The sequence below is a fragment of the Papio anubis genome, chromosome 4, assembly GCF_008728515.1.
Source record: "Papio anubis isolate 15944 chromosome 4, Panubis1.0, whole genome shotgun sequence".
In the NCBI taxonomy this organism is placed as follows: Eukaryota; Metazoa; Chordata; class Mammalia; order Primates; family Cercopithecidae; genus Papio; species Papio anubis.
This window is the reverse complement of record NC_044979.1, coordinates 166,421,539-166,434,018: the sequence shown is the minus strand read 5'-3', so window position 1 is coordinate 166,434,018 and position 12,480 is coordinate 166,421,539. Positions and strand designations below refer to the sequence as shown.

The 12,480-nt window shown below is 38.4% G+C and overlaps 1 protein-coding gene across 1 annotated transcript; it reads left to right on the top strand.

Annotated features, from left to right (window-relative positions):
- The first annotated feature begins 5,194 nt into the window (after positions 1-5,194).
- On the top strand, positions 5,195-12,266 carry LOC101017631 (keratin-associated protein 7-1). Its single transcript, XM_003919224.4, has one exon. It carries the CDS (start codon positions 8,704-8,706, stop codon positions 8,965-8,967), a length of 264 nt encoding a protein of 87 aa, XP_003919273.1. The 5' UTR covers positions 5,195-8,703; the 3' UTR covers positions 8,968-12,266.
- The last annotated feature ends 214 nt before the right edge of the window (positions 12,267-12,480 follow it).

The window sequence follows — 12,480 nt, the reverse complement described above, 5'->3', positions numbered from 1 at the left end:
ATTGATTTTTTTTTTGAGACAGTATGAAATCATGACAATTACCCTGGAAAGAATATTGTATCAAAATGACAGACCGAACACAGGAGTCTGCCTTCTACTCTCTCATCACAGACCTAGAAATGATAGAAAAGATAATTTCTTCAAAAAGAATAAATTGTAACAATCTAGGAAAAAAAGATTGCAGTCAGAAGGCAGCAAAATATGAAATTCCGTAAGGACAGAAAGCACACAGGATTGGGCATGCGCAGGTCTGCTGGGGCAGGTGTGGGAGACTTGATAGCCTGGTGCAATGGTGAGGACACCTTCTCAGGAGGGATTGGGTGAGCTGGACTGTGCCCCTTCTTTCTTGTGCCTGGCAGTGTGCAGATGAGAAATTCACCTCAAAGTTGAAGCAGAGAGTGTAGGAAGCCTAGAGTTACTTCCTTTGGTGGCTGGTGACCGTGGAGATAAAGACATGTGAATGGATTTGCAATGAAGTTTGGAGCCAATTGTATCAGTGGCAGGTTGAGTCTGCACAGTATGCACACATGCATGTTGAATTACTTTCCCATTTCTGTGTAACAATATTATCACAAACTTAGTAGTTTAAAATAGCACCCACTTATGATTTCAGTTTTTTGGGGGGTCAAGATTCTGGGCACAGCTTTTCTGGGTTCTCTCTTCATAGTTTTCTTTGAAAGCTGCAAACAGAGTGTCTATTGGGGTTGCGGTCTCACTTCAAGGCTTGAGTGGGGAAAGATTCACTTCAATATTTATATTGTTGTTGGTGGAATAGCCTGTTGGATTGAAAACCTGAGGTTTTTGTTTGTTTGTTTGTTTGGTTTTTTAGTTGGCTGTTGGCTGGTTGTTTCCTCCAGTTCCTGGTCATGGGATCTCGGCAGCATGGTTACTTTATCAAAATGAGCAAGAGAGAGAGTCTTTTGGCAAGACAGACACTACAGTCTGTATAATGTCATCACAGAGGTGACATCTTGCCACCTTCACCATATTCTATTCATTAGAAGCAAGTCACTGGCTCCACACGTGTTCACAGGAGGGCATCCCTCAAGGGTGTGGACACTATGTTGCCAGGGATCATGGGGGATGCCTTTGAGTCTGCCAACCATAGGGTATCCAGTGCAGACAAGGAATACATTTTGTTTTTGTTGCTGAGTAGTTGGTTGGATTCAAACCTGTAATGGACGAGAACTTCACATTTTGATTTTAGGCTCAAATCAACACTGATGATGTAGTATTGGATGGCTCGTTTTCTTTTCCGAATCTCACTTTCCTCATGTATAAAATGAAGAGGGAGTTTAGATTGGTATTTACTCCAGCTCCAACATTCAGAATTTCTTTTGGTATTCAAAGACCCAAATAACAGAAACTCCACCCTGATTTGTATGCTCTTTCTGCTATATTTTCTCATAGTTTTTCTTTCTTCCCTCAAGCATCTGTGGAGTCACATTTATTACTTTTTTGTTGGTGCTGCAATTCTTAATCACTTGCACTACAGATTTTCCTTTATTCCTTTTTCTCCCTCAAAGATCATCAATAAACAATTCTTGCCAAATTCAGCGAAGTACTCTCCATCCCCCTCCTCCCCAGCTCTGTTGTGGCATTAGGCCCTGTTGACTATTCTGCCTTGAAAATCCCCAAGCTCTGTGGCTTCCAGGAGCTCCAACACTTTGACTCTCTGACTCTGAGTCCTCTGACATCTCTTGCTTCTCATCCCTCTAAAACTAGGCATCCCCAGTGTTCTGTTCTCAGCCTTTTGTTTATTTTCTGGTGGGTCTTCTCTATCTGTCTAACATTCCTTGAAGTATCACCTCTAGGAAGATAAAGCTCTGATTATGATATTTAGCTTATTTTCTTCTAAGCTGTTTTTCTATATTTCCAAATGTTTAATTACAACTATTGGCGCAAGAGAGCCCTCACCATTAAAATCCTTCTCTTAACTCCTCTGTTATCATTACTAGAAGCACCTTTCATCCAGGTACCAGGAGTGATTCTTTGGATTTCTTTTTTTTCTTCATAGCTGCCATCCTTTTCATTGCTAAACAAGTTCTGTACATCCTTCTTCCCCATTTCACTCAAATCTGTCTTCTTTTTTTTACCATTTTTATCGCCCCCAACTTAACTCAGATGCTCAATTATTTCTTGAATTGATGATTAGAATAGGATACTAAGAGACAGTCCTGTCTCCATAGTTTTCCTTAGAATCCGTCATTCACACTAAGCTAGTTCTCATCGCATCATTTCCTCAGTTAAGAATTTTAGTAGCTGCTCTTTATCTATGTCCTGCACGTGTTCTGCATGTATATATATCCTTTCTTTAACTCTGGCACTCACTTGACAGAAAGTTCTCCTTAACTTTCTTACACATGCTCTGTCCTCAGTTTACAGAGGTCAGCTCACCAATCCCCAAACGAACCTAGACAGTTCTGCTCTGTCCTTGCCTTTGGTGTTCCTTCTTTATAAATATCTTTTTCTCCTTCACCAATTGAAATCACACCTGTCCTGTCCTTCATGGCATACCCTAACAATAATTTTTGTGTTTTTAGTAGACATGGGGTTTCACCGTGTTGGCCAGGCTGTTCTCAAACTCCTGGCCTAGTGCTGGGAATAGAGGAGAATCAATGCCCACTATGGGTTTATCCTTGGTCTACACATAGAGTCCAAGAACTAGCGTTACACAGTCAGGGAGGCCAGGGAGGATGTCAACACAGAACCAGACTGGTTGGGGGCGAGGAGATATCAGATATCCATCTTGCCAGCAGGAGGATGTTTGGAATTCTATCATCTTTTTATGTACTGGTATCATCTTCTATGAGATTCATTCATTTCATTCAATTCAATTCATTCATTCATTCATATATTCAACAGATTAATAGATATTTATTGAGTCCCAATTATGTAGTAGTCAGGCACGACACAAGATGCTGGAGATACAATGGTGAACAAGACAGAAGAGATGCCTACTTTCATGGAATTCCAGTGCGGAAGACAGGCAATGTGGAAGGAGATCTTCTTCACTGTATCATAGGAAGGGAGGAAGAATAGGATGTGGTGAAGTTTGACAGTTAGACAGGAGCAAGATCATGGTCAGAAGTTTGAAGTTTTGTTTTCTTAAGAACATTAGAAAGTTGCTGAAGGCTTTTGAACTAGGAGAAAACACACTTTATTTTTTAAAGGCCACTGTAGCTGGTATTCAGGAATAACCTTGTAGAGTGGAAGGAGAGTGGGAGGAGGGAAACCGGTGAGGAGGCTCTGGCAGTGGCTCAAGGCAGAGACGATGGTGTGACGAGGTGACAGCAGACAGAGTGAAAAAGTGTGATGGATTTGAGCTATATTTTGGAGGCAAAGCTGAATGGACCTGGGGACGGAGTGGTTGAAGGAATTATCATGAAGAAAGAAATTTAGTTTTTGTTCTGAGCAGTTTGGTGGTAGTGTTATTTACTGAGATGAGAAAGGCTGGAGAAGAAGTGAGTGTTTAGGAGAAAATTAAGAGCTTAAGTTTTGACATGTTAAAAATTATTTCCACATGAATATTCACAGTAGTATATTTATAATAGCCAAAATGGGAAGCAATGTAAAAGCCTGTTAGCTGATGAATAGATAAGCGAAGTGTGGTATATTCATACAATGGAACACCGTTTGACAATAAAGAATACTGATACATGTGACAACATGGATGAATACTGAAAATATTGGGCTAAGAGAAAGAAATCATATACAAAAGGCCACACACTGTATGATTTGATTTATGTGAAGTGTGCAGAATAGGAAAACCCACAGAGACAGAACTTAGTTTAGTGTCCAAGTGGTGTAAAACATTTGGGGAGAGTCTTTAAAAGCTACCATTGGCTGAGCGTGGTGGCTCACGCCTGTAATCCCAGCACTTTGGGAGGCCGAGGCGGGTGGATCACCTGAGGTCAGGAGTTTGCGACCAGCCTGGCCAACGTGGTGAAACCCCGTATCTACTAAAAATATAAAAAATTAGCCAGGCGTGGTGGCGGGCGCTTGTAATCCCAGCTACTCAGGAGGCTGAGGCAGGAGAATCACTTGAACCCAGGAGGCAGAGATTGTAGTGAGGCGAGATTGAGCCACTGCACTCCAGCCTGGGTAACAGAGCGAGATTCTGTCTCAAAAAAAAAAAAAAAAAAAAAAAAAGAAAAGAAAAGAAAAGAAAAATCTACTATCACTTGCCCCATTCATCTTCCCTTGTTTGTAATATTTCAGATAATGAAAGCACTGTCAGTTTAAGTCTTTTGAATGAGAACTTAATTTAGTAGTTGTAAATTGGGAGTGGCTTTTAGTGGTTACGGGGTTTCTTTTTGGGGTAAAGAAAGTGTTCTGAAATTGGTTATTGGTGATGGTTGCACAACTCTATAAACGCACTAAAACCCACTGTACACTTTTTGTACATTTTTGGGTGAATTTTATCATATGTGAATTACATCTCAATAAAGGTGTTATTCCAAAAATAGTTTGATACGGTATTTTGTTCTGAGTTTTCTAGAAAGCAGAATTTCAGGTGAAGGGCTCATGTACTATTGCTTTCTTAAGGAGCAGGAGTGAAGGGTAAGGGAAGTAAAGCAGGGAAGGTGGAGTGCTCAAATGAAGATGCCTCATCCAGTTGACCATAGCTAAGCAACTATGTGCTGGATTCCATGAGACTATTCCCCAAGAAGCTGTCTAACCCTTTTAGGACTGTCTCAGGCAAGTCTGTCCATGGAGAAAAGGCGAGAATATATCCACACTTCCACTGCTTTTTGGTCGAAAGTTTGCTCCACAGGGCATTAACTGCCTTACACTTCCAGATTTTGCAAGCATGGGCCCCAGATAGGTTCCACTATCTCTTTCTTAGCTGCTAATGGTGAAGTCCCCAGGTGGGAGATGACAGATGTCTGGTGAGGCGCTGAGGCAAAGCTCCATCATTTTGTACCAGCTTGAGGTGAGTTGGAACCTACACCAAGATGATTCCTATAAGGGCAGCTGCATAAGAGGCGGGAGAGGCTGCGAGGCTATGAGTGGGGTCTGATCCGTGCCTGATAAAGGTTCTCAAATTTCCAAGTGAATATGTCAAGTAGGCTCCTTATTGCTTATTTTTTTCCTTGTAAATACTATGTGTCAATTCATTTTCTCTTTTCTTTAAAGAAAATACATGCATTCAAATAAGTCAAATAAAATCTGGTGTTAGAACTATCTTCCCCCCTCCCCACTGCCAAATCAACTGGCCTTGAGGGATTTTCTTTGTAAAACTCATATGGCAACGTTTCCCTCAATTAGAGTACATAGTGATTAGGGGGAAACGGAGAAAAGAAAACAAAGAAAAGGAATTAATGCTATATGCTAATCTACAACCAAAGACTGACTAATAGTACATGAATTGCAAAAACAACCTATGAAACCTCTATATTTAAAATTGTGCAGTATTAGAATTATCAGGACTATTTTAAATTATGATATGTAAAGTCCTAAAAATCTTTTTATGTCTGTCCTTATCTATTCTTTTGAAATATGTGTTAAAATGTGTTAAAATTATTTTAGCTCATGTAAGAAACAGAAACTCTGTGGAAGTCATTAATGTTGTTCTGTGACATTGTGGGCTTTCTCCCTGCAGGCGCATAGTAGCATTGCTCTTCATGACCTGTGAAGGTAGATGTGGCTGTGGAACTTACTTTAGGAAGTGAGGAGAGTGTGGAAGTGGTGTATAACACTTGAGGAGAGCCTTTAAAAGCTACCAAGGCTTGCCCCGTTCATTTTCCCGTTTGTCATATTTCAGATAATCAAAGTACTGTCAGCTTAAGTCTTTTGAATGAGAATGATGTGTATCCAAGAAACTCACCAATGTGAGAGGAATTTGTAGTGTGAGCAGGCAATAAATTTCTGAACATGGAAAATTTGGATGTCTGTTACAGCAGAAAAACTAGCCTTTGGTTTTTTTGTTTGTTTGTTTTCTAGTTTTTAGCAGCAAAAGCTAGACTGATATGTTCTTCAAAAAAAAAATGCAATGAATTATAGATTTGAGGCATTTAGAAGCTATAGCCCTTTAAAGCCTTAATGACATATCAAAAACAGGATAGTAAAGTAGTTAAGAGCATGGCTTGGAGGTAGATGAAATGGGTTTGGAGCTTGATTCTGCTGACTATTAACCATGTGACCTTCAGTGATTCTCTTAAACCCTCTGGACTCAGTTTTCTTATAAAGAATCATAATACCCACATCATAAGATCATTATAAAAATTAAATGAATTAACACTTGTCAAATGCTTAGAATACTGCATAGTAAGCCTTCTTACTATACATATAGAAGTGAAATATATAATTAAGTAGTATATGCAAATTCTTTAGAACAAAGCCTAGCACAGAGTAAGTCCTCAATATTTTTTGTTATTATCAATATTTAAAATAAAATCATTGAATAGCAATCAAGTACTTGACTGATAATTTTCTCTGGGAATGTCTAGTAAGAGATAGGAAAGTAAAAACAAGCTAAGCAGAAAATATAAGTTTTTCTTTTGATTATGGGTTAGAAAACCAGCACTCACACAGGTGGGTTTTACCTCTGAGGAGACGCTTGAACGCATTGCTATTACCTTCCCTTTCTAATCAGGTGTGTCCTGAGACAAGAAGCAGAGAGCATCAAGAAATGGAAGAAGACAAAGTAAAGCTTTTTCTTTAATTACCTCTATCATCCAGAATTAAAGGAAATAAGTCACCTGCGACTGAAACCAAACACTCCTGCCAATGAGAGATAGGTATCTCTGGGCAATTTCACACAGCCCAGCAAAAGTTTCTTTGAATTCTCATGGCAAAGTGGCCCTGGAATTTATCAGGATGATTTATTCATCAGAATTATCTGAGATACCCATTACAAATATAGATTTCCAGAATCTCAGGTGGTGGTGGTGGGAGAGGAGAGTTCCTGGAATTCGGAATTTCAAGCAAATTCTTTAGGAGATTCTTCCACCTGCTTACATTTGAGAACCCTAAATCCAGTCCTATAGTTTATATGGAGTAACTGAAATACCACTGCCACCTGGTGGCAGCATATACAAATTACAGGTTCCAATGTCATTGTGTGATAGAATCAGTAGTGAATTTTTTCAAGTCACGCTTAATTCTTAGTCACCCCTGCCCTCTTCTAATCACAAACGTATTTTTGAGTTGTCTGGATTATCTGATACAGAGTTTGTATAATTTGCACGCTGAGGACACATCCTCTTACCATTTTAATTTATTCTTTTTGTTAAACTGAATTTGAAAATATAACATTTTTCTTTAACTTTCTCTATACACTCTTATGACATTTAATTAATTTGTAGAATAAAAGAAATCATATCCAGTTATAGAACGTTCTGTAGGCAGCTCTCTGTCAGAGAAACTGAGAGATAGAATCTTAAAGAGTGAGGGATGTCTGAGAGGAATGATTAGTTTTGCCTATTGGACTCTATGATTGTCTGTTAAGATGGAAATAAAAAAAAAGGAACGGGCATTCGGGAAGTTTTTTCTTCTACTTTCAGAGAATCCTGACTTTGATTCACATATAAAAAGATGATGTCTTAAAGCTTTGAAATGGAATAGACTTAGCTTTGCTGGGCTCAGATCCTTCATGGTTTACTTTCTTCATGAGAATTGGTTATGTAAGGCAAAATAAGAGCAGAAGGAAGTGTTGCATCCTTAAACATAACTGGCATTTCATAATGGATCATGGTATTCAGGCTTGTTTTATAGGAGTCAGTAAGAAGCCAGCGTGGTATAACTTGACTCTGAAATTGGGCATCATCCCACTCAGCGCCAGTGTGGCAACTCCACAAAAGATAGTTTGGCAATGTTCAAGATGATTTACAAGCAAACATGGTATGTTCTCCATGAAAAATAAAATATGTATTAACAAACAGAATGCTCATAAATGAAACAGATGAAAATTACTTGCAGGTTATCCACAGCCAACTTATTATTTGGCACAATTGCAGCCTCTGTAAAAACACCTGTTTGGATAGGTTTGTGTAGCAGTGCTTTTGAAAATAAAAATACATTATTGAGGTAAAATTTGTACAACATAAACCAAGTCATTTTAAAGGTAACAATTCAGTGGTATTTAGTACATTCCGAGTGTTTTGCAACCAACACCTCTGTCTAGTTCCAAATGATTTTCTTCACTCCAGAAGGAAACTATGTACCCATTAACTAGTTGGTATACACTTGTTTTAAAATGGCACATGGGTGAATTTCAAGAGGTTATAGAATTTCAGTTTGATGTTTCAAAATAATGTTGAAAAGACCTCAATATATGGCTTTGTCTTGGCTTGAAGTGTTTGCATTCTTGCCAAAGCTTTTTTAGTCTAGCTATGTCAGTTGGGAACAGTTTATAATCAGAGGATTTAAAGAGTCTCACATGATGCAATCAAGAACAGTAGTTAAACTATGGGACTCTGATGAAAAGAATTCGATTGCATGTCAAGTATGGTCACTGGCTTTAAAATAGTACAGAGAAAAGCCAACAAAAATGTGGGCAATGAGTCTGTGCATTCCTTATAAGCATTTTATTAGAAAAGAATGATATTACCTATGCAAATTAGTGGGAAGATGTTTAGACAGAGGTGTTGTGCCCACCAGCTTGAGATATAAAAAGCCCTGTGTGGGAAGAGACCTTCATTCACACTTGGGTAACTTACCCTTCACAATCCATCTAAATCCTTCTCAACTGCTGCCACCATGACTCGTTACTTCTGCTGTGGAAGCTACTTCCCAGGGTACCCTAGCTATGGGACCAACTTCCACAGGACCTTCAGAGCCACCCCCTTGAACTGTGTTGTGCCTCTGGGCTCTCCCCTGAACTATGGCTGTGGATGCAATGGCTACAGCTCCCTGGGCTACAGCTTTGGTGGTAGCAACATCAACAACCTGGGCGGATGCTATGGTGGTAGCTTCTATAGGCCATGGGGCTCTGGCTCTGGCTTTGGCTACAGCACCTACTGATGGATCAATGGCTCCAGTGACTACAGGACTCTCAATTAATTCTCTGCACAGAACAACCTGAAGAGCAATGACTGTCTTCCTACATTCCCATGTGCTTGGGTGATACATCTTCCATTTTCTTGCTGACTTCTTGCTATGGTCTTTGTCTTTGATGCTGCTGGACAAGTCACCCAGGACTCAGGTGCTGAACTGATACTCATCTACAGACAAAGGAAGCAAGATGCATTTTTTGGGTCATACTTGAATTTTAGCAGTGAAACAAGTAGTTTGCCTCTCATGATTGCTCTGCTCATGTATTATTAGCTTCTACATCAACATTAATGTATTATAAATTGGGTGTGGGTAGGAAGGGGATTTTCTGTTAGTCTCCTAATAAATCTATTTCCTTCAGCATAAATATTTTTGTCCTGGTTATTTATTTTACTTTGCTTTTATGCGCTTGAATTCATCAGTCAGTTTAAACCTGTAATGGTTGACTTTAACCAGATTTTATTCTGATTTCAGACTATATAGCCAGGATAGGGTGATGCCTAAACATTTTTAATTTTTATATTGATATTTCAATTTAAAAAACTCCCTGGAAATGTCCCAAATTTAACCCATATATACTGCAATTGTTGGCATTTCTCAAAGCTGATTATAAAACAGGAATATTTCTTAACTGTTGAATGCTAAAACATGTTTTCTTTTCTCTTTTCCTCAGTGACACGATTCCATTTTGGTCCATTTCTCCTTTCCTACTGTTTATAGAACTCAGCTCTGGGGAAATGTGAACCCCTCAGGTTGTTGGAAGAATTGGAACTAAACAGATTTAGTTATGAAACTCTATTTTTAAGAGCTCCTAAGATTTGATCAATAAAGGGAAGCCAACAACTAAAATCACATATTATTTTTTATCCTTTTTGATAGATGGGTTTTATTTTCTCCACTTTCTTCACCTCTGATTATACATATAACTGGTGCTACAAATGAAGTGTTTGTTCTTTGAAATAATGGTTGCCATCAAAAGCACTTGAAATGGTATATGGTCTACACTTAGAAAATGCTCCCTGTCTTGCTTACTGAAAAATCTCTGCTTTATTGAAGCAAAATACTTTGTTTGAATTAAAACTCATTCATTCACATATCATGTATTTATTGCACCTCTGCCTGAGAGAAGGTGCTCGATTAATTGTTCATTGACTTTACTTGTTAAATCTCTGCTTTATGGATGCAAAATATTGTATTGTGCAATGTAAAGTTCATTTATTCACGCATCAAGTATTATTGGACCGTGGCCACTGTGTCAAGAGTTTTGCAGTTGTAAAAACACCTAAGAAGAGGTGCTTTTGATCTGAGAAGCTGACTATCTTCGAGATTTATTCATTCAAGAGGTACTCATCACATAGTATAGCACAGCATTGGCTTAAGATTTGGGGACACAAATCTTAGAGATAACTAAAACACAATAGTTGCCCTAAAGAATTAAATACACTGTATTCAATATTTAAACGGCTTTTAATAGTCTCCTATTTTATGTCAATCAATGTGCTGTAAATGACTATCCAAAGACAGATAGATACTCCTTTCTCATTTGCTTCCCAGGACCCAAAATGGAGACAGTCTGTGATAAGAGCCATGTAGACATACGAAGTGTTACAGGCTTGCATAGAAGGGAAGCTTCAGTATGTAAACATGACCATGAGAGGGAGTAAGAGTTACATATCAAGATGGATATGGCTGTGCAAATGGGAAAAAGAATAGGGCTATTTAAAGATGAAATAGGTGATCATCGGCAAGGCTCCAATACATAGGTAGGATGACCTGTTGGTGGAGAGATTCCAGGGGTGCTGAGTACTGGATAGGTGATTTGAGATCTCTACCAACCATGAAACTTTAGATTCTATCTTTATGACTAACATTTATTTTCTATTTTAAGACCATAATTGTTTTGTATTTTGTTAATTAATTTTTATTTAAAAAAACTTCAAACCTATGGAAAATTTGCTGCAATAGTGCAAAAAAGTCCTGCATTCTCAGATTTACATTTTTCTTCCATTGAATATATTACATATAGTATATATGCTATATAATGTATATGTACAGTGTGTGTGTATCTATCTATCTATCTATCTATCTATCTATCTATCTATCTATCTATCATCTATCTATGTATGTATCTATGTATCTATCTGTCTGGATAGCCACTCAGAATAGGTGGCAGGTATCGTACCATTTGTCTTAAGAACAAAGATAATATAACTATACAAATTAAATATTTAATATTAATATAATACTATTCTCTAACCCAAAGTGCATACTCAAATTTAATCACTTGTCTCACTAATGTCCTTTGTACTTTTCTCCTCCCTACTTTGGGATCCAGTCCAGCATTATGTATGTCTCTTTAGTCTTCTCCAATGTGGACCAGTACCTCAACTTCTCTCTGCCTTTCTTGACCTCAACCAATATGAAGAATGCAGGTAGTCATTTCATTTCATAGAATGTATCTTGATTTGGGTTTGACTTTCCTCATGAATAGATTTATATCATGCACTTTTGGTGGAAATGTCACAAAAGTGATGCTTTATCCTTCTCAGCACATTGTATCAGGAGGCACGTTGTGTTGGTTCATGTAGATTTGGTTGACAGTAACTTTTATCACTTGGGGAAAGTTGCATCTTTCAGGTCTCTTTACTGTAAAGTTGCTCTTTGCCCTTCGTAACTAATAATTAATTTATGAGTTGATACTTTGACACTATGTAAATATCTTATTTCTTATCAAGTTTTTACTTGTCAATTTTATGATTCATCCACAAATTTCTAATTTTACATTAATAAATCCCTTTACATTTATTAGTTGGCATTCTACTGTAAGAAATAACTTTCTCTTTTCCCCACTTAATATTTTTTTGTTTGTTTACTTATATGTGCCAATGCTTATATCAGTATGGGTTCATGGATTCTTATTTTACTCAATATATAATAATCCAATAATATTTATTTTGATCTTCAAAGTGCCTGGGATTTGGACAGTGGGAATACCTTCGTGCTGGCTTCTAAGTCCTCTGGAAGTGTCCCCCATCACTATCTGATCATTTTCTTTCTTTCTGGCTCAACAAGATATTCCTGTCTGGCTCATCTTGAACTTTTCTGCTCTAATCATAGAATCAGGGATTTCTCCCAGGAGCTCTCAATTTTTTAAATGCAGACTCGTATTTAGAAAGTAAGGGCTGAGTGGCCGGGCACGGTGGCTCACGCCTGTAATCCCAGCACTTTTGGAGGCCGACGCGGGCAGATCATGAGGTCAGAAGATCGAGACCATCCTGGCTAACATGGTGAAACCCGTCTTTACTAAAAACACAAAAAATTAGCTGGGCATGGTGGCGGGCACCTGTAGTCCCAGTTACTCGGGAGGCTGAGGCAGGAGAATGGCATGAACTCGGGAGGCGGAGCTTGCAGTGAACCGAGATCGCGCCACCCCACTCCAGCCTGGGCGACAGAGCGCTTAAGAACAAAGACAATATAACTATA

What these genes read in the sequence shown, in the direction of transcription:
- LOC101017631 (XM_003919224.4), top strand. Translation starts at nt 8,704, where the DNA reads ATGACTCGTTACTTCTGCTGTGGAAGCTACTTCCCAGGGTACCCTAGC.